The sequence below is a fragment of the Corticium candelabrum genome, chromosome 5 (assembly GCF_963422355.1).
Source record: "Corticium candelabrum chromosome 5, ooCorCand1.1, whole genome shotgun sequence".
Classification (NCBI taxonomy): Eukaryota; Metazoa; Porifera; class Homoscleromorpha; order Homosclerophorida; family Plakinidae; genus Corticium; species Corticium candelabrum.
This window is the reverse complement of record NC_085089.1, coordinates 8,849,705-8,874,059: the sequence shown is the minus strand read 5'-3', so window position 1 is coordinate 8,874,059 and position 24,355 is coordinate 8,849,705. Positions and strand designations below refer to the sequence as shown.

At 39.0% G+C, this 24,355-nt stretch overlaps 5 protein-coding genes across 8 annotated transcripts; 2 read left to right on the top strand and 3 right to left on the bottom strand.

The window, feature by feature from the left end:
* Window positions 1–78: 78 nt before the first annotated feature.
* LOC134179808 (CAAX prenyl protease 2-like) lies at window positions 79–4,969 on the top strand. Of its 3 annotated transcripts, none has more exons than XM_062646771.1 (11): window positions 79–216; window positions 1,977–2,082; window positions 2,164–2,244; window positions 2,464–2,515; window positions 2,856–2,911; window positions 2,966–3,074; window positions 3,148–3,222; window positions 3,285–3,347; window positions 4,244–4,336; window positions 4,399–4,516; window positions 4,590–4,969. In XM_062646771.1, the coding sequence occupies exons 1-10, from the start codon at window positions 95–97 to the stop codon at window positions 4,509–4,511; spliced, it is 870 nt and encodes a 289-aa protein (XP_062502755.1). In that variant the 5' UTR covers window positions 79–94; the 3' UTR covers window positions 4,512–4,516; window positions 4,590–4,969. The 3 variants fall into 3 exon arrangements, with proteins under 3 accessions (XP_062502755.1, XP_062502754.1, XP_062502756.1); XM_062646772.1 differs by adding an exon at window positions 781–842 and having other exon boundaries at window positions 88–216; window positions 4,399–4,969; XM_062646770.1 differs by having other exon boundaries at window positions 4,399–4,969.
* Window positions 4,970–7,289: 2,320 nt separating this feature from the next.
* LOC134180263 (GRB2-associated-binding protein 2-like) lies at window positions 7,290–8,484 on the bottom strand. The gene is made up of 3 exons (XM_062647377.1): window positions 8,263–8,484; window positions 7,967–8,202; window positions 7,290–7,875 (listed from the first exon to the last, which is right to left on the bottom strand). The coding sequence occupies exons 1-3, from the start codon at window positions 8,347–8,349 to the stop codon at window positions 7,593–7,595; spliced, it is 606 nt and encodes a 201-aa protein (XP_062503361.1). The 5' UTR covers window positions 8,350–8,484; the 3' UTR covers window positions 7,290–7,592.
* Window positions 8,485–8,707: 223 nt separating this feature from the next.
* On the bottom strand, window positions 8,708–17,344 carry LOC134179473 (dihydroxyacetone phosphate acyltransferase-like). Its single transcript, XM_062646377.1, has 14 exons — window positions 17,147–17,344; window positions 16,661–16,840; window positions 16,468–16,597; window positions 13,758–13,967; window positions 13,538–13,689; window positions 12,041–12,171; window positions 11,829–11,974; window positions 11,090–11,161; window positions 10,728–11,021; window positions 10,591–10,670; window positions 9,896–10,142; window positions 9,739–9,835; window positions 9,620–9,678; window positions 8,708–9,177 (listed from the first exon to the last, which is right to left on the bottom strand). Exons 1-14 carry the CDS (start codon window positions 17,318–17,320, stop codon window positions 9,113–9,115), a joined length of 2,037 nt encoding a protein of 678 aa, XP_062502361.1. The 5' UTR covers window positions 17,321–17,344; the 3' UTR covers window positions 8,708–9,112.
* A 72-nt stretch (window positions 17,345–17,416) lies between these two features.
* Window positions 17,417–23,561, bottom strand: LOC134179474 (trehalase-like). 2 transcript variants are annotated; one of them, XR_009969878.1, is made up of 11 exons: window positions 23,477–23,561; window positions 23,300–23,400; window positions 22,947–23,076; window positions 20,883–21,071; window positions 20,718–20,810; window positions 20,362–20,657; window positions 19,711–20,141; window positions 19,047–19,271; window positions 18,936–18,989; window positions 18,282–18,354; window positions 17,701–17,838 (listed from the first exon to the last, which is right to left on the bottom strand). XR_009969878.1 is itself a non-coding variant. In XM_062646378.1 (10 exons), the coding sequence occupies exons 1-10, from the start codon at window positions 23,557–23,559 to the stop codon at window positions 17,587–17,589; spliced, it is 1,854 nt and encodes a 617-aa protein (XP_062502362.1). In that variant the 5' UTR covers window positions 23,560–23,561; the 3' UTR covers window positions 17,417–17,586. The 2 variants fall into 2 exon arrangements, 1 of the variants encoding a protein (XP_062502362.1); XM_062646378.1 differs by lacking the exon at window positions 18,282–18,354 and having other exon boundaries at window positions 17,417–17,838.
* Window positions 23,562–23,606: 45 nt separating this feature from the next.
* Window positions 23,607–24,254, top strand: LOC134179894 (PHD finger-like domain-containing protein 5A). Its single transcript, XM_062646909.1, has 4 exons — window positions 23,607–23,697; window positions 23,761–23,807; window positions 23,870–23,989; window positions 24,108–24,254. Exons 1-4 carry the CDS (start codon window positions 23,622–23,624, stop codon window positions 24,195–24,197), a joined length of 333 nt encoding a protein of 110 aa, XP_062502893.1. The 5' UTR covers window positions 23,607–23,621; the 3' UTR covers window positions 24,198–24,254.
* Window positions 24,255–24,355: the final 101 nt, after the last annotated feature.

The window sequence follows — 24,355 nt, the reverse complement described above, 5'->3', positions numbered from 1 at the left end:
GGTTAAGGTTAGTGAGTCAATTACTACAATCATTTTGGGTTTGTAAAGTCACATGGTTGTTTTGTCACGTGATATTGGATCACGTGGCAGCAACATGCTGTGGCCTGAACGGGTACTGTTCAGTCACCTTTCTTTTCAGGAAAGCTTGGGATGCTGTTTATTGCTTGGGTTTATTCTCATATCTAGCCTTTACGCGTGGAGAACTGGATTACCGAGGTAACGATAATGAAATTAAATTGATTATAGTCTTACTTTATGAAGGTTTCTATTACAGCGAGATTTCAAGAGACGTTTTATAAGACGTAACTGGACTAGGGAGATTGTTGTAGCATGCTTTTTTTACTAAAAAAATTTGGTGCACGCAGTTTACACGTGCAGCACACACTGTTGTCTTTTTATGTTAGTGTGCAATTTTGTGGACTGGATGTATGATATAGTTGTATGTGTTGTCGCTTGTTCTGTAGTATAGAATAGTGTCCATCATTTCCGAATTTCTACAAATGTAGTTTAGCCTTTGAATTTTAATTGTAGATGCTGCTGGATGGGATAGGGACTCCTTTTATATGACAATGTGGTGACTTTACAGGCAGCTGACATCACTTAATCAATTTGGTATCTATCAAGATCATTGCTTGGTAGTTCTGTTGTGGGGATTAATTGTGAATTAACAATTACAAATGCACACATGTGTTATGCTATTATAATTATATAGTAGATGTCAATGTACTGAATACGACAATGGATACCAAGATTTATGAAATAATTATGTTGTGGCGTTAGATTTGTACTAATTGGAGGAATTGAATTGTGTTGATGTTCTGACATCTGGAATTTATTATGAGGTATTATAGTTAATTTTCATACTGTCATGTTTCTCATCTTTTTTTGAATGGTGCAAACCTGTCAACTCCCAAGGTTTAGGTTCCTGGAGAGAAGTCACCATCCTTGGAGACTCAAATAGTTTCTCTGCAATATGACCTGTTCTTTTATTGAGCTAAAAATATTATATTAGGCTGCACCGAAAAATTGTCTAATTGAGGTAACCCGCCCGCCCATGTTTGGAGCTCAAGGTCCGCTGAGTTTTTTATTTAAATATGTTTTCTGTTGGCCTGGGCATACTCGTGTTCTAGGGGAATGTGTTTTGAGAGATGGCAAGATTCTTCGTGTGTCTGGCTACTGTAATCTTGCAGGAAGTTGTATTCGGTGATCAAGTGGACAATGTACTCAGCATGCCATGTTTGGACGGCCGCTGATTTTGTGCATGCGCATGCTGAGAAATAAGATGGCTACTGTTGCCCCGTGCATATCCGTGTTTGAGGGGGCACGTGTTTTCAGAGATGGCAAGATTGTTTATGTGTCTGGCGACTGTAGTCTTCGTAAGGTGTTGCAGGAGGTTGGATTTGGTGATTGAGTGGACGATGTACTCATGTAGCATGCAAACTGCGACAACAGCCACCTCCAAAGATGATGATTGATAATAATTTTTAAAAATAAAAAAATAAAAATAAAAACTCTGCCCACCCGTCTTTTTCCTCTGCATGTTACCCCAATCACACAATTTTTTGGTGCGGCCTTATCTAGGCGGATTTGTGTCTCTCTAAATATGGCTCTCAAACCTATGGTTGCCTCCCATCCTCACTTCCAGGATTCCACAATTTTTGATTGTTTTAATAGTCTGGATCTTGCATTTGAGTTGCTTCAATACAAGGCTAGTAGTCGGAGTTTCCAGAAGATTTGCAGACCTTCTCAGGAGTGTGGGAGTTGATTCCGAGTCTTGACACCTATGATGGTGTGACAATAATGTTGCAATTGAAACTGGCATGTAACTGTATGTGTATAAGCGGCTTATGGAAGGGCCTGCTGTCAAGGGTTTTGTTTGCTCTTTGTAAAGTTTATAGTAGGTATTTTAAATGATTAAGTTAAGTAGTGATTAATAGCAGTATCTTTTATCAACTAAAGTTGGTTGTGTGATGCAGAAATCATCCAAGAACGGTGAAAAGACGAATAGTGAGTGTGATGGTTGTGTGTGGTGTTTCTCCGCTTATTTTATTATTCTTCAGTTCTTCATCAGATGGGCACAGGGTACTGCAGTCATTTGACCAAGAGCATGTTTTATTGGTCGATTTAGTACATGTTGAACTATGACTCTCTGTTGTTGATTAGGCTTATCCTCTTTCTACCTGGCTTGGATTGAGGTCAGACCATCTTCTTCAAGCAGCTGTCTATCCTCTCATATTGACAATGGTTTGTTACGTAATTGATGCATTTGCATTCAATAAGAAACATAACAGTCAGTATCAAGGCAACACTTTTAACCATTGATAAGGATTAATTTATTCTTTGAGATAATTAATTATTTTTGTGATATCACAACAGTGCTGCTGAAGATTTTGAAATAAATTAACTTGAAGTTGAATTCTGCTACTGTTATATGCTCATTCTGTTTTTGTCTGGATACATTAGGTTTTGTTTGCTGGACCAATGGTTATGATGATGATGGAATGTAGTGCATCAGGTAATGACTAGTATGGCACATATGTATCAATTAAGGCCTTTCACACTACACAAAGAGCATTGACGTTTACCATAACCCCCCCCCCCCCTCCCTCATGCTGATGAAAGCCCTAGATGTAGCACACTAATCAAGCTTCTTTTTGTCTTTTGACCAAATTGTTTGTGTGTTTGTTGCATGCCTGTCTACTGTATGTGTGCGTTTTCATCAGTTTGGTTTATTCCTAATTAGTAGATAGTGATGTTGAAAGTATAGTTGGTGCACTTTGTTATGTTATTTTTTGTATTGACTGTACTCATTTAATATGCGTTTTTGTATTGACAGCTGCACTTGTATGTTGCAGAAACAGAAGAAGAACCACAAGCATTTCAAATTTTGGCATTGCGAAACTACATTGTTGTGTGTATTGTACAATCAAAGTTTTGTCTTTTTACTAATGAAACAAATTTGTAGGCTCCATTTGCCGAGGAGTTTACCTTTCGTGCTTGTATGCTGCCAGTGCTATGGCCACATTGTCAGCTATTAGGATCAGTGATTGTGTGTCCATTCTTCTTTGGAGTCGGTGAGATGTTTGTGGTGGTATTTCCTTAGCCTATTATCTGTTTTTGGGGAGTATATCTTTAGAAATTTTGTAGCTCATATCCACCATGTGATTGAAAGACTCTCAAATAATAATGGAAGTCCTGTCGTCCACATTTGTTTAGAATCTTGTGAGTTAGTTCGTTGGCACTGATTGTTATATTCTACTTGGAGTAGCTGTACATGTTCTTAGTATTTCAATTTTGCTATACGAGTGTCTTTGGAGCATACAGTTGTTATCTCTTTTTGAGAACAGGTTGGTTGTTTATGCTTACCACATTTTTAGACATTTTCAGATGTCTTTGTGCTAGCTGTGTGAATTTATATGTTATAGGGCAGCATGCAATAAGTTAATCAATTAAAACAAAGACACAATTTAAATGCTCTAAGTTTTGTCATGTACACACACACACACACACACACACACACACACACACACACACACACACACACACACACACACACACACACACACACACTCAAAACTAAACTAAACTAAACGTTAGGAGCTGCCAGATACTGGTCACGCTCCAGCCCATAGCTGGACTCCTGGGCTCTACTCAGGAGAACTTTGGGTTTGCGCTAGCAATCTCCTGGAACCAGCCAGGTACTCACAGGAGCACTGGCTTGTGAAGCCAACTGTGGTGTGAACACCTAAAGTCTCACCAGGACCCCAGGTGGCTGATGTCACATCACAGCAGATGGCCGCTTAGTCCCGCAGTCAAAGACCAGGTACTCATTTATACTCCTGGTCGAGAGAGGCAATTGTGCGTAAGTTTCTTGCCCAAGGAAATTATGCAGTAGCTCGCCATTACTGTGACTTGAACTTGCAACCCTGCAAGGTTCCGGATGTACACACTCTATTGGATGTATATTCTCTAACCAACTGAGCAATAACACACACACACACACACACACACACACACACACACACACACACACACACACACACACACACACACACACACACACACACTTTGCAGTAGTAATTTATGTAATTTGTAGATACTGTATATATGGATGGTATAATTTGATACAGGTAGTGTACCAGATTGACTATATCATAAGAGTTTATGAATTCACTGAATAGGCAGGATCATTGTAAATTTGTGGTTAAGTTAAATTTTCACAATTGCAAATTTCTGTATTTAGGTCATTTAATTGGTCCAGTGGTTTGCCACATGTTCTGCAATTTCATGGGATTCCCAGACTTTGCTGGTATAATGCAGTTTTCTATATGGAAAGGTAACAATTTGTTATTTTTATCATGGAAAAAGTTAATGTCAATGTCAATTGTTGTTTTGCAGCTGCCACGTTAGCTTGTGTATTTGTGGTAGGACTGGTAGCATTTGCTTTTTTGCTCCAACCTGTCACAGATCCATTGCTATTTGGAAATACTGTGTATACTGATGTCAGCTGAATTCAGTAATGAAATCAGATTGGGAGAAATTAGCAGTTGCAATGATATTGCTTTTTTTGTCTGCTTGTGTGCTCGTAGTTTGACATCAGACGTCAGTGTATAAGGTACAGACCTGCCAGTGTTCAGGCATTTCACGTATTTAATTAAAGGGTTAGAAATCATTAATTTAAAAATAAATAGAAGGTATATAAAGCTGCAGCTACTATCTCTATCTTATACTGGTCAGAAGCCACTGCAACAGAGTTGCATGGGTTCATTTTGGGAAAAGGGTTTATTTCTGTATTGATCAGTACAGTACTAGCACTAGTACTGTACCTGATAGATATACAGCACGTTCATGCTTATATGTCCTGTTAGTATGACTGATGATTGCCATCCTGTCTTGGTTGCAGGAATAGTTTTGAGTTTGTAAGTATGTATAAAATTGATTTCAAGTGAATTGAATACAACAAATGGATTTCACAAAGCAACTCCAAGTTTTTATAATGGAGTTCACATTGAGATTTGTTTGTAAGTGAATTGGCAATGTATGCAACAGATCATGCTAAGTTAATTAATTAATTAATTACCTAATGTGGTAAATTAGATTGCTCCTTAGTGCGCGTGCGCAGTATGTCGCTGTGCTGTCTGCCTGTACCGCTGTATCTACTTGCATGGCGGGTTTTAGCGACAGAAAATGACTTCTACAGGTAAAAAGTGGTGATTACTATTTGTGGATTAGCAAGATGAGTTTCATTCGTAAGTAAGGACGATTTCTCTGTGCTCATGCATATGTTCGCAGGAGAAGTTTTATCTAATCTGCTCCAGTTGAGCACACACCGAGAGATAGGTACCCCATGCTTTCAATTTTAACGGTAATCATTCTCAGACAATGCGGTCGTTAGTATATCGTTATTAGTTCTGTAGTTCAATGGACATATAGATATATCGATATCAGAATGGAGCTACTAGTCTACTGTCTGGAGTTAGAGTAAAGAATACAATAGTTGGTAACTTGACATGTAGCACATTGCTGTGGCAGATAATAATTATTATTATGTAAATTACTCTAAGTAAAGCTAACACAGCCCAGACCTACTAGTTATTACATTTGGACTTTTGGTCGACATACCTTCCTCATTTGAATTATAACACTTATGCCATGCTAACCTGGATATTGATTGATTGATTGATGTATTTTATTTGTATCACATTCGGATACAATTCTCACTATAGCAGCATAGAGAAGAAAACATAACAACTAACAATAAGCACATAAAAAGAATTACTTACTAAATTCTGTACATGATACTGTAGTCTATGGATTCCAGAGTCGATCTTACAAGTTCATGGCTATAGCCTGCGTTGATATTTGGTTGGTGTTTTGTGGCCTCCAGTTAGAGGCAGTAGGTATATATAGGTTTTGCACTTTACCAATTTGGTGTATGTGAGTGGTTAAGGTGCCAAGCATGCATGGCAACTACGTTTTTCTGGTCACAACTTCTCGTTGCTGTTTTCTGTTCCAGGAGACTTTCATTTATAATAATTATATTGTTCACTTTTATATGCCCACACTTCTATATAGGAGAAATCAAGTAACACAACATAGATGTGTCCACAAAGCAGTAGTCAGAAGTTGTGATCAGAAAAACCATGCATGCTTGAAATTGTAACCACACACCAAATTGAGAAGATGCAAAACTTATAACAACTGCTTCTACTACTACTGGAAACGACAAGTAGTCATCCATATACAAACACCAAACATTGACTGTGGCTTTGAACCTACCACACTTGGAACCTTTTGTCCAATTATAGTTTTTATGAGGGATAGCAAATATCTGAGTTAACATAGTGCATTCAGCGTACACTGAGGAAGTGCCAATCCAAAAGGTTTTTTAATTAAAACTTTTTATTGTGCAGTGTGTTAGTTCTACTTAGTCTCTTACATAACATTTGTAACATATATAAGGTATAGTCTACATACATTAGAGAAGATGACATATGGAAGTAGTGATTGGGTAGAATTATTTAATTAATTAATTAATATTGGTCTGGTCCATGATGGCCCGGCCATCATCAACTCTGATACTGTATAAGATGAAATATTGGCGGGACTTTGTTTTAGCGGATTTTTCAGTGAGTGCCAAATAAAATTGCCATTATTTTGGCAACCGGGATATGCGACAATGGACATCATCATCCTCATGGATCAGGTATCTTATAGCGATGTGGCTGTACATCACCCGGATGAGGCCACAAGATGGTAACCCTTGCCTGCTGTCTGTTGTGCCTATACCCTGTCTGGCAGGGAGGTTAAACATGAGAATGAGGCCGTGAAGTTACCAATCGCAATGAAGCAGGAGTCATGTGAGTCACGTTCTTTGCACTGACACAGCAATTCTTCATCAACACAGTAGCTGGAGACCAGTAAGTTAAGGAAATGTGATGGCCACGAACGTAACTGTCAATGGTAACCTCCTCCATGATGCAACCACGTAATAGTGGGTGGGAAATATCCGTACATACCAGGTATATCAATTAGCCAACAATTATGATGCCCACCACCAAACTAGTTTCCTGTCAATGTTTCATCTTATACCATAGTCATTAATGATTTTGTATGAAAGTACTATACGGTGTACCTCAAATCACACGCTTTCTGGGAAATATAACCTGCTGCAAATGACCCAGCTGAATATCTTACAAGAATGTTGTATCAACAAAGATATCTAGTAGCTATCTGTAGCTGATATACAACAAGGAGAATGCTAGTAACCTCTAACAGTTTATGAGACACTGTAATTCTGCTTTCAATTTTACATATTCATAAAACAAAACCAAATTTACAAAATTACAATTAAATGTAAAGTTTGAATATCTGTCCACCTTGCCAATTGTATAGTTGAATGTCCACTTCTACCAAAGCAAGTCAGTTTAACATGTTTATCTACAAGTTACAAACATTAGAGTACATGTAGTTTCTTGTTACAATGTCATCAACATAGAATACAGAATGCTGCTCCCATTGTCAAGTATAGCTATGCATCCCTAACCTCATAATATAATGTATATATAAATGCTTAACTAAAACACTAGCTACTAGCAAACAGGAGGAAAGCGAAAATTTGGCACAGGTGGAAGTGGAGGCGGAGGAGAAGGAAAATGAAAATTGTCTGAACTTTCTCCGTCAAAATCCTGCTCATCACTATCCCAATCAGACCATTCATCCCGTTCCTGGCTTGTGTTTTCACACATAGAGACTGCACTTGCAGCTGAAGAATGAGCATCCTGACTCATCTCTCCTGCACTCTGCCGTCTGTCCCTAGAAGCAAGATGAGGAACCACCTTCAGGACGGCCTCGACCCATAGGTTCATTTCATAGCTATATTGTAATATAAAAACAACAAAACGAGTCACAGGACCGTATCAAATTAGTACACTGTACGGTAACACGTACTCAATACTACACTTACCTGGAATCCGAGGCGAGGTAAAATTTGCGTCTAGAGAGATGCATTTTCCATACAAATTTGTACCTGCTGTTGCCAGTGTTCACAGGTAATCCCGCCTCACAAGAGAAAACCTCGTCAGTAGGAATAATGCCAAGAGGAAACTTGTTCCGAATGAATGCGTTTTCATTTTTGTAATAATAAAGGCTGACTTGGCTACGAGAGTCCGACAACAAGACACACCATCGTTTCCGCCATCGCTAAAGCACAACACATATGACGTCACACCTGTTAGCACAGAGCTCAGTTGGTTCACGCACCTTAAAACCCTTTGTTTGATCTGAAACATTTAGAGGTGGTGATTTCAAGAGATAACCTTGCTTGTACACTTTACAGTGTTCATCCATGTTCACGCTAAGTGCGCTGTGATACCACGAGCTACAAAATCGACTTCTCTCCAAAATGGTGAAGTCACTCGTGCACAAGCGTTAGACAGCGTGATTCTGCTACGCAGCTTGTAATCACCTGCGAAAACTGCTAACCGCGACTATCGTATAACGAGTAGTGTGATGTCATTGGACAAAGGAAGCATGCCAAACAATCCATAACAATGCACCGCCCCAAAGGCGGATGTTGTTGTATCAGATGCCATGCACGTGAATATACCTCCTACCCGCGAACACCTTCTACTGGAATTTGACGTTGTCCTTTACAGGATTTCACTTAATTAATTAACAGGTTGCAGATCCTAGGTGTAATTTCACGGTAAAGATCTGCATACTCAATAAAATTAACGCGTGCACCTAGAAGATTACTTGCCTACTGGAGTGTGTGTAGAGTGGCAATAAAGTCACGCCCTAGATTGTGTTTAATTTACAACCTCTAGATGGTTTTACATCTCAGAGATGTGACTAACCTGATAAAGTCACGTACTGTGTGCCACAGTAGAGCAAATTAAATATCTAGGGTTACTTGGTCTCACTGATACCACAACACATAAATGTGACATAATTTATACCAACAGCATGATGCATGCTTGTCGCTTTCATTTATAATCAACTATGCCAATTCTGACTAATAGTCTGTACTTCCAGTTTGCAACAGAAAGCAGACCCTGCAACAGAAAGCAGACCCTGCAACAGAAAGCAGACCCAGCAACAGAACTGACGATCACAGCTTTGATGGCACTCTTCCGAAACGCTGCCTCGAAACACATCTACAAGATGTCATCTTACCTGTAACATTAAGATAACAATTACTGACCAACTACCTGAACTACTATTGGTTAAGTTGTAGACAGTTGTTTACATAAATCTAGGAGCAGCTCTACAGTAGAGTTTGTAACTAATGTATATACATTCATCATGATTCAGTGTTATGTCAGGTGTACAGCAATTTAGGCCAACATAAGAGTCACTTTGTGTCCAAGACTTCTAGCTGTGCTTACAGCATTAGCAAGCAAAACACTTGTTTCATCAGCTCTCAAAGACACCATTTTGGTCAATCTGATACCATATCTAATATGACTCACAATATTTAACTTCCTTCTAACATTCTCTTGAAAAGTGAGAAACGTGGTCACTCTGCTTTGAATATACACATTCTACCAGTTGACAACAAACTCTGAAAGTTGTGGTAGGTAAGTTGTATGCATAAAGATTGGCAAATGTTACTTACCCAAGTTCATGTGTACATCCTCAAGTTTTGCTTTGTTTGACATCCTTACAAATTTAACTCTGTAACAAAAATGATAAACTTGTGTACTGTGTGTTAATAAAAGCAGTCATGAGACATACTGTGCTTCATTTCTTGCCAAAACGTCCATGTTTATAAGTGCTACAAGGATGTTCTTTATTGCCTCCAGTGACAGAGTCTCGTAAAATGACAAAAGACCTACAACAAGTTCTAGTGATTTTAATTAACGCTGTAGACTTGCATAAGAATTATTCTCACCTTCTTTGATCAACAAAATGTTGTAGGACTGAACAGCAGCTGTTATTCTAGAAATAGTCATTTCAGTTGTCAAGCAATCCAACAGCCAAGTGCAGACAAGAAAGGCAGTAATTAGAGAAGGAGTAACAATCCTGCTGAGAAAATCAACTGCACCCAATGACTTAGCTGGAACGTGTACAACAGAGCGATCATCAGACATCACAATAACTGCATCTGTTTCTAGATGAACCAATGACTCTTCAAATTGCTATGAGCAAACAGCCAACAGAATGTACGATTGCAGCAAAGGTTGAAACGTATTACCATTATATTACTTAATAAGTTATAAAACAATTGCTTGGTAATAAGCTAACACAAATCAACTTCATTTTGTTGTGAAGGTTTTTGCACAGTCACTTGTCAACTGCCACCCTAGAGCATCTAACCAGTTTCAAAATTGCCTCATTATCAATGTGCACTTGTGACACACACACACACACACACACACACACACACACACACACACACACACACACACACACACACACACACACACACACACACACACACACACACACACACACACACACACACACACACACACACACAAACAGCAAATTTTAAGCCCATTAAGTTAAACCTATCTATTTATTTAATAAACAAATTATTTAGAGATCAATAGTAACTATTGATACCTAGCTATATCATCCTATTACCTGCTCCCAGTCCTCCATCATAACAACAAACTCTTGTGACAAGATCTCTAACAACATCCGACATGACATTAACAATTCATCTAACATACACATTATCATCAACTATAGACCTCATCCTAACTACAGTGTCATCTCACTTCGTGACTGGCCAGTGCCATAAGCACGTAATACAACAGCAACGAGTGAATCCATCGTGACAAAGTGGACCAACTGGTTCTGTTGACACATCAGCATCATCACCTTTACTGCATCTTCCAAAACACACCACCTCTGCTCGTCAGTCAACTGATTAAGACAGTAAGATGGCCATGGCGTATCATATATTCCTTTCTGTACTTGCAATGACAAATTCACTGAAACGTTTTCTGAGTCGACAGCAAGAAAGCCACCAAGAAACTTTAAACCACGATCAATAGACAAATAATCATTGTCTATTGTTTGTTGGCATCAACACAATCATGTTTAGATCACATGTGCAAAGATCACAACACTGACTGACCTTTCCACATAACTCTTGCTCCTCTTCGTTCCAATAGTTGCTTTAGAAATGCAACTTGCTTTGTGAGATCATCTGTAAATGTAACCAACAAACACATTACAAATACTGTTGCAGCAACCACACCTGTTTGCTACAAATTGTCACATTCAGTTGTCAACACTTAACCTTACCCAATGCAGGACCTACTGTAAGACATGCACTGTATATTCATACTATAAATATATGCTATGAAACACAATGTTTATGTTAAAATTTAGAAAGCCCAGCCAAAAAGCAAGCACTCTACAGTACAAACCTCTTCTCATAAAGTAAAATCAATCACCAACAAATTCACCACTTGTCGTACTGTCTCCAGAGTTAAGCATTCACTTTTCATTTAGCAGAACCTTCCTTAATTTCCACTCGAAGCCCCTCAAATGAGCTACCAATATGCAAAGTTATATTTTATATATCAATAAATCTAAAAGTATAATCTACACCACTACACTCTCTTGTTTCAAGTAGCACCGATATAACTGTTGCTGTAAAGAATGTACAGATTATTAATGATTTGAGATGTCTGTGTTCAGAACAGATGACACTAGGAGGATAGCAGTAATAATTAATAATATTAACATAAAATAATCTTAACTTTGCCTAATAGTTATCAAGAGTCCATCAAAACAATAAATTTAACTTGCAGAGATGACTTATAGACATATTATATACAACACCACATCTGCTAGCATCTCATATAGACCTTTATGAATACTGTGTTGCTGCAGTAGTACTGTTGACACTAAAGACGATGGACACAATACACATCCCTTCTGTTGCTCATAGACAATACGGTACGCCAAGCATTGTATGGCCATATCTTCCTCCTGCACCTTCTCACTTATAAATCTACAAATGACTGTAGTAAATTACACACAAGTTTTACAAAATAAAGTTACTTTTTAGATGACCAACCTTGGTAAGGTATTGTGCTGCTTTTTGTTTATTGAATGTCCAATCTCTGCATGTAATGATATCATTCTACCAAATGTCATGTGAATATTTCCAAAATTCTGCTGCAATACTTTGCGTGCTTTCCAAAGTCCCTACACAATGCCAATCCATAGTCGCATTTATTTCATTTCTTCAGTTGCATGTTTATCTCCTTGTTAATGTCTCGTCTGTGTGTGTCTGTGTGTGTCTGTCTGTGTGTGTGTGTGTGTGTGTGTGTGTGTGTGTGTGTGTGTGTGTGTGTGTGTGTGTGTGTGTGTGTGGTGTGTGAGTGTGGTGTGTGTGTGTGTGTGTGTGTGTGTGTGTGTGTGTGTGTGTGTGTGTGTGTGTGTGTGTGCACACGCACGCACCCATGTGCGTGTGTATACATGCACAATATCAAGTCAAGAGTTATATTTCATTATTGTTTTGCTAACTGACTAATCTGTTGACCATGTATCATCACATTAGCCCTATTGTGTGACTTTGCCTTGCGTGTCTGACATTCTTCTGTCACATTAACTAAATAAACAGCAAAGAATTTACAGTAGCATGCTGTTTCTTATTTAAGAATGTCATATCAATCACTAATTAATAAAGCAAAACATATGAAAACTTGCTGAGATGCATGGAAGCTGTGCTGGCATTGAAATTTAGAACACCTCGCCAGTTGGAAAAAAGTAGCTTGGTCTCACTGTATTAGGTAGTCTTGCAAAACTGTCTATTAAGTGTTACCACATGTGACAATTGACAAAACCCAGAATTTGGTAACAAGAAAGGAAGTGTCACAAAAATTGGTCACAAATGACAAAATCACATAATGTTGGAGCATTAATCCCGGTTCACAGTATTGACACTGAATGTCAACATTAAAGACACCGCCTTGATGCAGGCGGCATCCTTTGATGTTGGCGCTGCCGCTGAAATAATATTCATTTCTATTCCAGCACAAGCGTCAGCATCAATGTTGGCGTCAGCATCAACGTTGGCATCAGCGTCGTACTGTGAACAGGGCTTTACTGAGTACACGTGTTATGTTGTCATATGTCACAATGTGCAATTACAAACAGTCAGAAGTCTCAAAACAGTCAAAAGTTTCGCAAAGCTTATAATATGTATAGACATGTAAACTAAGCAGCTAATGTTTAGTCAATGTTTTTGTGAAAGCGTTGTTCATTGCAATCATTGTCATTAGCCTTCAAATATCCACAGCTGGATGTGTACGTCTGCATTTGTTTGAGAGCAATCATGAAATGGTGCATGACATAAGCAAGACATCACAAGTCTAAAACTTGTGCATGACAAGGCTATTACTATTGACTAAGAATATACCAAAGAAACACACTGCAGACAGTACTCCTGCAAAGCATACATATTTGTAAATGTTAGCCAACTAAAGTAACGTGTGCCAATTAAAGCACATCCTCTTGAATTACGTACAACATGTAAACACATAATCATGCAAGCAACCACGGTTCTTACTGAAGTTGATTCCTTAGGTTTAGGGACTCCAAGTAACTCCCACACCATAAGACTGTCTTCTAAACGAGTCTCATAACTGATATTGACAGGTAATATGTAAATGTCAGACACGCGACGCTTCACATATGCCTCACACACAGCAAATAACAATCCTATATAATTTATCAAACAACTAGTACATGCACATAAACAAGTAAGTTAAAATGATTAAATAGCTAACCCAACTTTGGATGTAGCGATCTAGCACTGCGACTTCTTGTTCCTTCAATAAAGAATTCAACTGGAGAGTCGCCATTTGAAAGAATAGACTGGACATATTCAACAAAAAGAGACCAGTAAAGGGGATCTGAACCAGAACCAAACGTTCGGCGAATAAAGAAACCACCACATCTTCTCAGCACCTTCCCAAAGAAAGCCATAGACTTGAAATCTAACAGCAATAATCAGTAGACAAGCCTATGAGACATACAGTAAAGATCCAAAAGTCAGACACATACACAGACAAACACACAAACATATAAATACACATAGACACCTCATGTGCCTTATTGATAAAACTATCTGTATCATACCGACACACTTATAAGAGTACACCCACCCACCCGCCGACCAGCACACACGTACATGTGCATGTGTGCATGTGCATGGATGTATGTGCACATAATTGTTTTTTCCTTATGTGAGTGCAGCTGTGCCTGTAAACTAAATTATGGCTAAAATAAAATTACCAAAGTCTGGAGCAAAATCTTAAAAACAATTACAATCACAAGAAACAAATGCAAATATCATTTATATCTGCCCTTCAAAGACAAGTCCATCCTACTCATACATCTAGTAGTATTTTACATGCAGGCAACCACAGTGTATCTTATGTGATAGCAAACCAAACAAAATCTGTAGTCTCCTTGCCCAAAAACAAAATATTATACATACAAATGATAATTACCAAGGACGCACAGCAATATAACAAACCAGAACTGAAAGAATACTAGAACAAATACATAATGATTTAGTCTTAGCTAAAGACATTCTTCAAAATCATGAAAGTTCGTTTGACACTGTTTAATGATTCAAGTTCTTATAAAATAACAGACATTCAAAATGCTATGACAACTTTTATTGACCAACAAGGTTTAATTGTGTCTTTGTACCATATAGTCAAAAAGGAATACAGTGGTCAGTGGGTCTCTAGAGTACGCCGACCAGTGAGTAACTGATCAAACAAACAGACAAATAATCAGACAAACAAACAGACAGACAAACAGAAAGACAGACATACAGTGGTACGCAAAAGTAAGTGAACCCCTTGTAAACTCAAGGTTTTTCTAAATTCCTAACCGTTAAAAGATATTAGAGCCCCGTAATGTAGCCTGTGCATATTACTGACAACTATGCCTTTGCTAAAAGTTGAAATAACTGTTTTCGTAAAGAAGAAACCAAGTTAATCACAACGTGTGCATGGCAAAAGTATATGAACCCTTGGCAAAACTCTTCTCAGCGCTTCAAATACCGGCAGTTTTAAGCTGTTTTAGCGAGGTTTCTCCCACATTTTTAGTGGCGAGTTTGCACTACATAAATGCTTGATGCTAGAAGCGCGTAAGTTGCAACTCTGAAGCATTTTTGAGTCTCGTTAATGGCGCGCAAGAAAGAGCTTTCCAAAGATCTGCGAAAACAAGTCGTCGAGTTTCACAAGCTTGGAGAAGGTTACAAGAAAATCAGAAGACGCCTTTCAATTCACCAGTCGACGCTGCGGCAAATAGTGTACAAATGGAAAGCTTTGAATACGACAAAATCACTTCCTCGGTCCGGCCGTCCGAGAAAGCTGTCGGGTCGTACCTTGCGAAAAGTCCTCCGAGATGTCACAAACAATCCGCGAACGTCAGCAGATGATGTGCAAAAGTCTTTGAAGGACGCAGGAGTCGAAGTGCATCAAAGCACAGTCCGTCGCACACTGAACAGGAAAGGATTGCATGGCCGAGTAGCAAGAAGAAAGCCACTGCTGTCACCAAAACATCGCAAAATGCGTTTGACTTTTGCCAAAGCTCATGTCGACAAAGAGAATGCATTTTGGAAGAAAGTTCTTTGGACAGATGAAACAATAATTGAGCTGTTCAGCCACAACGACGTTCGTTACGTGTGGCGAAAAAAGAATACGGCCTTTGACGAAAAGAACGCTGTCCCCACTGTCAAGCACGGTGGAGGAAGCGTTATTCTTTGGGGTTGCTTTGCAGCGTCTGGCACAGGAAAAGTAGAATTTGTTCAAGGCCGCATGAATTCTACTCAATATCAAAAGATTTTGGCCGACAATGTTGCTCCATCCGTCCGTCATCTTGGTCTAGAGCCAAACTGGATATTCCAGCAAGACAATGATCCAAAACATACCAGTCGTTCAACCCGTTCGTGGTTTCAAGAACACTCGTACACTGTTTTAGAGTGGCCTAGTCAGAGTCCAGACTTAAATCCAATAGAAATACTTTGGCGAGATCTGAAGAAAGCAGTCCACAAGCGCTCTCCAAAGAATTTGAAAGAGTTGAAGTCGTATATTGTTGAAGAGTGGGGAAAAATTTCACCAGAGAGGTGTCAACGCCTTGTTGAAGCATACCAACACCGTTTGCTTGCTGTTATTGAAGCAAAAGGTGGAATAACTAAGTACTAATGAAAGGGTTCACATACTCTTGCAAAGAACTACTTTTGATGAATTTGATTTTCTTCTACAAACTAATTATGAGAGTTCAGTTCTACCTTCAGCAAAGGCATAGATGTCAGCAATTTGCACAGGCTACATTACGGGGCTCTAATATCTTTTAACTGTCAGGAATTTAGAAAAAGCTTGATTTTACAAGGGGTTCGCTTACTTTTGCGTACCACTGTATAAACAGACTGTATATATGTATACAGTCAAACACATGCAAACCTAGCATAATTCAGACCTTCTCCAGCACAGATAGCAGGCAGTGGTAAGTTGTATGGAAACATCATTAAAGAAAGAACTAAGAAATCAACATAACTGCGATGAGTTGGTAATATCACAACTGGATGTTCCAAGAGAGCTAAGGAAAGCTACAAAGCAAGAGACCAAGTCCCATAGTTCAAGACTAGATAAGCAGACGTTAACTGACTGACCTGCTCTATTCCTCCCTTGTTCAATAAAACTTGTTCAAACAATCCATTGACTAGTACTCCTCTAACAAGAGCAGCGAACCAACGAATGCCGTCTACCCCATACAACGTATGAGCCATGTCATTCAAAATGTGATATGATTTAACATTAAGATGTCTCCTCGTCTCACCATCACTGCTCAACTATAAATATATGAAAGCACTAAGTAGTAATAGAGATTATATGATGCCAGTTATAAGTTATTATGGCTTCACACTACGTACTGTACGTGCATTTGATTGTAACCAATGTGCAAATCACGTATACAGAAAGATATCAAACCATTGCAGACTTCATAGAAGGCTGATAAAATAAATAAAGTTACCAGTCAATAGGGTCGACGTACAGTCTAGACAAGCGTGGGTACAGTACTGCAAGCCACAATCTTCATGCCACCGCTGTTCATGCCAATCCTCATTAGTAAAGAACAAGAACAGTCGGTTGCGTGCCTGGTGGATAACTCGCTGGACCCGAGATGCAGACAAAACTTTTTGTAAAAGTTCAGATCGGCTCCTTGGCTTGTGATGACGATAAACGGGAGGATTGTGACGACGAAATGCAAAAAAGAAAATCGACTGGTCGCTCGAAAGAAAGTCGATGTACAACGACGACGCCACAGACATGGAACTCGTGATATGACCTAACTGCTGGTCACGTGACTATTGTTAACCCTCACTGCACTGCTTTAGCAGTCTCCGCAATATAAGCCTGATAGAAACGCAAGCTCATGTAATTTGTGCATGATGCGCGCGCAGTATAGATTTCAACTGCTATCTAGCTATAGCTAGCTAGCTGTTTATAGCTATAGAAATTATTCGAAAGTACGCAGTCTAAACCTACCAATAACAAATCAATTAGTACAATAACAATAACAAAAGCCATCTATTCTTCAATCATCAAATAGAGCATCTGTATCTTCAGTCATCATTATCCGGTGGTGATATTGAAGCTTTCCTTTATGATAAACTTTGTACCCAAAGTAAGAGACAATAAATACAGCAATGATTACAAGAAGAGATACAACCACTCCGATTACTACTCCATTCCCAGGTAAATCTTCACTGTCACTGACATGATTAATGCTATTGCCAAATCGATCAAGGAGAAACAATGCAACACCATTCGTCCACCCAAACCCAGTCTGCAACAAACAACTAGAGTATTTCATTGTAGATATATAATACACACATAATAATAGTACAAAAATATGAATTAATTAGTACCTAGATACACAAGAGATATCATGAAGTGATCCACTTGGCCCAATCTCAGATATCATTGTTACTCCGCCTCGGGTGAGTGGCAGCTAATTGCCTCAGTAATTATCTCACTTTTAGCTGCCACTCCCCTTGGGAGAATAACAACGATATCCTCGACGTGCCCATACAATAACTAGTAAACACTGTATACACAGCATAAAATGTAAAGAAGCAGTTCTAAATTTCAATAAAAATTTCAATGATTTGTAATTTTCCTTAATCACTGCCTTTTCCACATTACTTCTCTTAGTAGACCTGTCTAAAAGGTCTTTACCATGTCATCAAACAAGCAACAAACCCACTTAAACTACGAAAACTTGCTTACCTATAAAATATTCAACTCTGAATTTGATTGAAAAGCTGCTCTGTACTACTAGCCTCTGTTAATGCCTAAAATGCTTCAAAATGAAAATTTCAATTACAGTATGTAATCTATCACTTCAACTAGCATCACTGTGACAGTGTCTACTCTACTGTCAATAGCATTGATGTAAGTGTAATCATTAAATGTACAGTGGGATGTCAGTTATCCGAATGCCACTTATCCGAAAACATCAGTTAACCAAACGTTAGTGCCTTGGATGCCCTCTAGAAGTACGTACTATAAACTATTACACGCATGCGCAACAAAGTGAATGTCAAGTTAGTAACGCTATACAGTAAACTACTTTCTCATTATTAACCTACTGAGTTCAGTCAGGTTTGAGTGTTTGTGTAATTCAGTATACATGAATTCGGTTTATATTAGTGCGTATGGGCAGCTACGGAGACCCGGAGACACCTGCTTGTGCACCAGAAGAGTTAACGTCAGTTATTCAAAATATTCAGAGTTAGGAACAAGGTCGTGTCCCAAACTGTTCAGATAACTGACATCCTACTGTACTTGCTACACACACTGTATTTTGTCTATTCCATGCATCATCTCCCCCACAACATTACCCAAAAACATTAATTTGAGGACAATGACATATTAAATCACCTGTACATTGTATTCTCCTCCTCCACCTGGCACACCATCTATTCTAGCATCATACTGCCACAACAAATAATATAAACTCCAAACAAAATGTAAATAGTTAAGCATAATCACCTTTTCATACATATGTCCTGTCTTCTTCCAAGTCTTCCAATTAGTGTGAATCCATTTTGATGTCAGATCGTGAGCCACCTTTCTTGTACTTAAATCATTAGCATTCAACATGCCAATAATAGCAAACCATTGGAGAGGAGGCCACCCATTAGGAAAATCCCACTGTTGTCCACTGCTGACTAAAGATGTTGGAAGAGCAGCAGCATACGAGAATAAACCTTTAGACTGCAATAAACCCAGTGTAAAGCTAATACATAACACTTGCATGCGCATATGCACACACATGCACGCATGCACGCACACATACACACAGTACAAAACCACACCACATGTACACCACACACCAATACCAAATTCAATTTGAACACATGTAGCATGTACATGGTCCATAGACAAAGCTTCACCATCCATCTGTGCTATCCAACCCCATCAGGGTTGACCTCTTCCAAATATTTGACTATGATGTGCCACCCAAAAACATTGCACTGCATTGTTTTAATATAGCATATCCTTTGTAAGATTATAAATATTAAACAGTAAACAATCAGTATGATGTAGTACATCTAAGTATATTAAGTATATTTAGTTTAATTAATCTATAAACAAAGATACACAATGTATGCAGCAACACAATTGTTCTGTAGCATTAGCAGTATGCATATACCTTGACTGTTGCAATAACTTTTTGAACTCTTGTCAAGTTCTCTGTCAACTGAGGATTATAGCAGTTTGTAGCTAAAGGAACTAATGCAGATGCAAAAAACAAGTTGATCTGTTTCCCTTCTTCTGTATCATAGTCTTGCCAAATTCCTGCTGTTTCATTCCACAGAGTAGATTGAATAGCCACTGCACGTTTCATAGCAAGAGATGTGTAGTACTGTGCAACGTCGCTATCTTCTACTAGAGATGACATTTGAGACAAGATGATTTCAACTTGACACAAAATAACATTAAGATCCACAGGAATTATGTGACTCGTTTTCAGTGATTGCATAGTGTTTGCAAGGTAACCACTGTGTGACATCCAACGAGATGAGAAGTCCCAGCCACTCTCTGCTGCTGATGCTATCTGCTCATACAATGCTGCTGCTTCATCTAAACAGACACCGTATATCACATTAAAATTCTCTTCAACTTACAACTGCACTCTGCTTCACTCAACAAACAAGTTAAGATCACATTCTTTCATTTCAACATTTCGACCAGTGAAGAAGTCTCATGCATTTCATTCATCTCCACCGGCTGACATGGTTACCATATATTTACTGTACTCTCTACTTAGTGCTTATAGGGCAACCACAACAAAACACCAAACCTGACTCAAGTCCACTTGCTGTCTCCACATCTTCTCGATACGACTCAGGTCTAGGAGTGTTGCTATCAGCATGGAAGTGTACAAACTGATAGGTACGATTAGACATTCTATCAGTCACATTAACAGTTCTATTTGTGATCCAAAAATGATGCTCTTTCTTCAAACTTTGCAAATGTTCAAAAATAATAGACAGGTTGTGTGTTTTCTGATAATATTCCCACACCATAAGAGTGAGAAGAGGTGGCTGACTTCGATGTGTGTAATAGACACGACCTCCATTAGGAACCATGCCATACCTAAAGTATACATCACATGTCTCGTATTCAGCTAGACAGTAATCTAACCCTCTAGTTTACCGGTCAACAAGATAACTAAAGTTTATCAAGATGTTTTCCACTGTTTCTGTCATATTGCACACTAGTAGACCTTGTATTATCCAAAATGTGTCCCTATACACAATGAACAGCAATATTATATATTAACTCACATCGATCCTCTCCTCTTCCCGTATGTATATATACCAATAGTAGAACTCTCTAAATCGCCCTCCCGGTACAATGAATGGTTTTGGTACAAATAGCAAAGAATGTCTATCAGGATAAACAGCAACACTCTCATCCACCTGCCTTCCAAAGCTAAGCCACAGTTTGTTGAGCCACTTGGCCCATTGGTGATATTCATCATCAACAACATGAAGCAGAAACTCTGGACTGCAAAATCCAAACAGTAAAATGAGATTAATGAAATAAATAGATTTTGACAGACAGACCAACAGACACACATATACAAGCACACGTATGCACATACACACGTACACATGCATGCATGCACGCACGCACACGCGTGCACACACACAAACACACACACACAGGCCCGTCGTAGCCTGGCTTCAAAACTGGGTGGTGCATAATACACCAAAATGGACCAATGACGTCACATACATGTTACTTGTAGCTGTTCGAATTGTAAATATTTCTAGTTGATTAGCACATTCTTCGCCTGGGCAACTTATGTTAATTAACACAATTTCCCGCATATATACTAGTTGTACGGTATCCGTAGGTGCCTCGCATTCGTAAGTAACACGTCTAACGGAGTCTTCAGACCGTCTACTGAAACGCCGAGTTCTAGCTACACAATACGTATTTGTTGTGTCATGGAAGTAAATATGCAAACTTCCTAGTAGTCTAGATTACGTCTAAAGGCCTGGTATAGGTAGTCGTCGTTTTGCGATCGTGATCAAGACAATTAAAATGTACAGTCTAGGTATGCACTCAGTTCCGTTGTAACGACAGTGGTATGGTATTTACTGACATAGAAATTGATATCAGCAAACATTGACTATCAACGGTGTTAGATGCAGCACAGTGTAGTAAAGGATTGATCATACTGTAAGTATGGGATGTGTGAATAGTTGACTGTAGGTGGCATTCAACTCCTGAAGGTGTTTCTTGGTTGTCAAGTACACACAGTCCTTAGCTACAATGCAAAAGGATGGAGCGACGGAACTTCAGGAAGCATTTTTTCGCCGTTTGGTCACTTGCATGAATCGTTCTTAGACTCATCTGTAGTCGGACACGGAAACGATTTTTCAAGGTAGGTCCTATCATGAGACGTGGTCATGGGGAGGAGAAATTTGAGATTGTGTGTACACTCACACTCACACTCACACTCACACTCACACTCACACTCACACTCACACACACACACACACACACACACACAACACACACACACACACACACACACACACACACACACACACACACACACACACACACACACACACACCAAAAGTAGAAGCCTCGCTACGCTTGGCAATAATTGGGGCATCATACAATTCGCTTATTGGGCAGAGAAGGCTGTCTAGGTGACCAAGTATTCGCTTGCAACTGTTTCGACAGTCCCAATTTAGAAGAAGCTTTCGTGATCCGTTGACGGGCACATGTACTGTGCTTCAAGCCGGCCAGCAGCTTCGTCGTCTCTTTCCTGCTGCAATGTCAACTTTTGCGAACTACAGACGAACAACAACGCATAGATGCAGGGGACCTGCGAACGACACCATACAGTTCCTATTTCAAAGTGAGAAAAGGTTGCGTGCTAATTTAAAGGTGGAGCGCATAATTGCAGAGTTTCCAAGCGTATGAGGAACAAACATTTTGTTACAACCTATACAGACACATGCCAGCACAAAGCAAAGTACAAGAAACCAGTCACCGCCACACAAGGGCACTACTAGTAGTTGCTTTTCGAAGTAGAAAGATCGCGTGCTGTAGGAGTGAAAAGGAGCAGATAGCGGTTTGCGACCACATGTTTATATGATACGAAACAAACAATCATACGGCTGCGTCCATGGAGCACTTTTCTTTAGAATTTGACATAATAGAAGAGCATACAAATGTAGAGCCACGTTTTACATACTATACGTGCCAGTATATATATAAACATTGGATCGAAAGCGGACATTCACGGCTGAGCAGGCAGTTTGTCCGAACCCACCGAACCCCCCCAGCCTACGGGCCTGCCACACATGCACACACACACACACACACACACACACACACACACACACACACACACCTTACTTTTCACTCCAATCATGTGGAATCCATAAGTTAATATCTAAACCAGCATTATCAAAATATTGCTGAACAAAGTGAACGACTTCTGATGCATTCTCCTTGTTTATTTTCTCAAAAGCAGTCAAAGTTTCATCTAGAAAAACAGACAAGCAAACAACCATATATCCACTCTACTGCACAAGTCTGATCGATGGATCTGCCTTTGAACTGTCAGTGCATATGCAATATCATGCACAAACTTGTTTGTATACACCGAAAATTTCATCTAATGATGTTTTAAACAAAAAATTCCTAACTTTGAATGATTTAATTAACTAATTCAAACTAAAAGTGCAAATGATATGTAGATCGCGTACCAGCACTGTATTTGAGTGGCATGTCCACAAACGTCTTGGAATCTTTAAATATTTTAGCTTTGTCAACAGCTTGAATAATCGCCTCGTTACAATATATCTGACTAAAACGTTTAATTAAAACCAAAATTACAACTTGACAAATATCAAGTTGACCAAAGTAGAACAAGTGCAACACACCTTGAGCAAATCGAACGAACACCTTTTGAATCAGAAGATAGCAATAACGAGATCAGAAAAAACAACGTTCCTCTATAGCACATGATTACTCTAACCGTAACGCACGTTAGCAAGCTGAGTAGTTGTTATCACCAACCATAACAACATGGCGAAACATCATCCAGATCTAATTTTTTGTAGGAAACAGCCAGGAGTGGCCATAGGGAGACTTTGTGAGAAGTGTAAGGTTACCTTTAAGCCCTGTTGAGTAATGCAAGTGATAAACCGTGTTGTGTCTTCTACAGGCGATGGAAAATGCGTCATATGTGACTCGTATGTTCGTCCTTGTACAGTAATTAAGACACTATCCGATAGCAAAGTGTATACTTGCTTGCTAGTAATGTGGTTGTGTAGCTGGTTCGTATTTGTGACGAGTGTAACTACGGTTCGTATCAAGGAAGATGTACAATATGTGGAGGACCTGGAGTCTCTGATGCTTACTACTGTAAAGAATGTACAGTACAGGAAAAGGATGTGAGTGTGTGTGCCTTTATCTCCTTCTCTATGTATCAGCCTGTTTGTCTGTCTCCCACTCGCCTGCTTTCTGTCCATGCAGTGTCTTCTTTTTGCTAAGTTTCTCATTTCTTTCTAGAGAGATGGTTGTCCGAAAATTGTCAACCTGGGCAGTGCAAAAACAGATTTGTTCTATGAGAGGAAAAAATATGGCTTCAAAAAGAGATAATGATTAGTGTCATTTGAGTGTTCTCTGACACTACATGTACCACTAAGACAAGAGTTGTCTTCGTAGACATTTTACTGGTAGTAGGATGCATGTGTTCAGCTGCTTCTTGGTTGATCTTGATCAACTTTGATCTTTCTTATGTAATGCAATGACATCAT

What these genes read in the sequence shown, in the direction of transcription:
- LOC134179808 (XM_062646771.1), top strand. Translation starts at nt 95, where the DNA reads ATGCTGTGGCCTGAACGGGTACTGTTCAGTCACCTTTCTTTTCAGGAA. An exon ending in TCCATTCTTCTTTGGAGTCG is followed by an intron (nt 3,075 to 3,147) that starts GTGAGATGTTTG and finishes GAAATTTTGTAG; the next exon opens with CTCATATCCACCATGTGATT. An exon ending in CCACATTTGTTTAGAATCTT is followed by an intron (nt 3,223 to 3,284) that starts GTGAGTTAGTTC and finishes ACATGTTCTTAG; the next exon opens with TATTTCAATTTTGCTATACG.
- LOC134180263 (XM_062647377.1), bottom strand. Translation starts at nt 8,349, where the DNA reads ATGGATGAACACTGTAAAGTGTACAAGCAAGGTTATCTCTTGAAATCA. An exon ending in ATCAAACAAAGGGTTTTAAG is followed by an intron (nt 8,203 to 8,262) that starts GTGCGTGAACCA and finishes GTTGTGCTTTAG; the next exon opens with CGATGGCGGAAACGATGGTG. An exon ending in TACCTCGCCTCGGATTCCAG is followed by an intron (nt 7,876 to 7,966) that starts GTAAGTGTAGTA and finishes ATTACAATATAG; the next exon opens with CTATGAAATGAACCTATGGG.
- LOC134179473 (XM_062646377.1), bottom strand. Translation starts at nt 17,320, where the DNA reads ATGTCTGTGGCGTCGTCGTTGTACATCGACTTTCTTTCGAGCGACCAG. An exon ending in AACCTAAGGAATCAACTTCA is followed by an intron (nt 12,172 to 13,537) that starts GTAAGAACCGTG and finishes GGCATTGTGTAG; the next exon opens with GGACTTTGGAAAGCACGCAA. An exon ending in CAGCACAATACCTTACCAAG is followed by an intron (nt 11,975 to 12,040) that starts GTTGGTCATCTA and finishes AGTCATTTGTAG; the next exon opens with ATTTATAAGTGAGAAGGTGC.
- LOC134179474 (XM_062646378.1), bottom strand. Translation starts at nt 23,559, where the DNA reads ATGTGCTATAGAGGAACGTTGTTTTTTCTGATCTCGTTATTGCTATCT. An exon ending in TTTAGAGAGTTCTACTATTG is followed by an intron (nt 20,811 to 20,882) that starts GTATATATACAT and finishes CATTGTGTATAG; the next exon opens with GGACACATTTTGGATAATAC. An exon ending in AGCAAGTGGACTTGAGTCAG is followed by an intron (nt 20,142 to 20,361) that starts GTTTGGTGTTTT and finishes GTGTCTGTTTAG; the next exon opens with ATGAAGCAGCAGCATTGTAT.
- LOC134179894 (XM_062646909.1), top strand. Translation starts at nt 23,622, where the DNA reads ATGGCGAAACATCATCCAGATCTAATTTTTTGTAGGAAACAGCCAGGA. An exon ending in AGGGAGACTTTGTGAGAAGT is followed by an intron (nt 23,698 to 23,760) that starts GTAAGGTTACCT and finishes TGTCTTCTACAG; the next exon opens with GCGATGGAAAATGCGTCATA. An exon ending in GTACAGTACAGGAAAAGGAT is followed by an intron (nt 23,990 to 24,107) that starts GTGAGTGTGTGT and finishes ATTTCTTTCTAG; the next exon opens with AGAGATGGTTGTCCGAAAAT.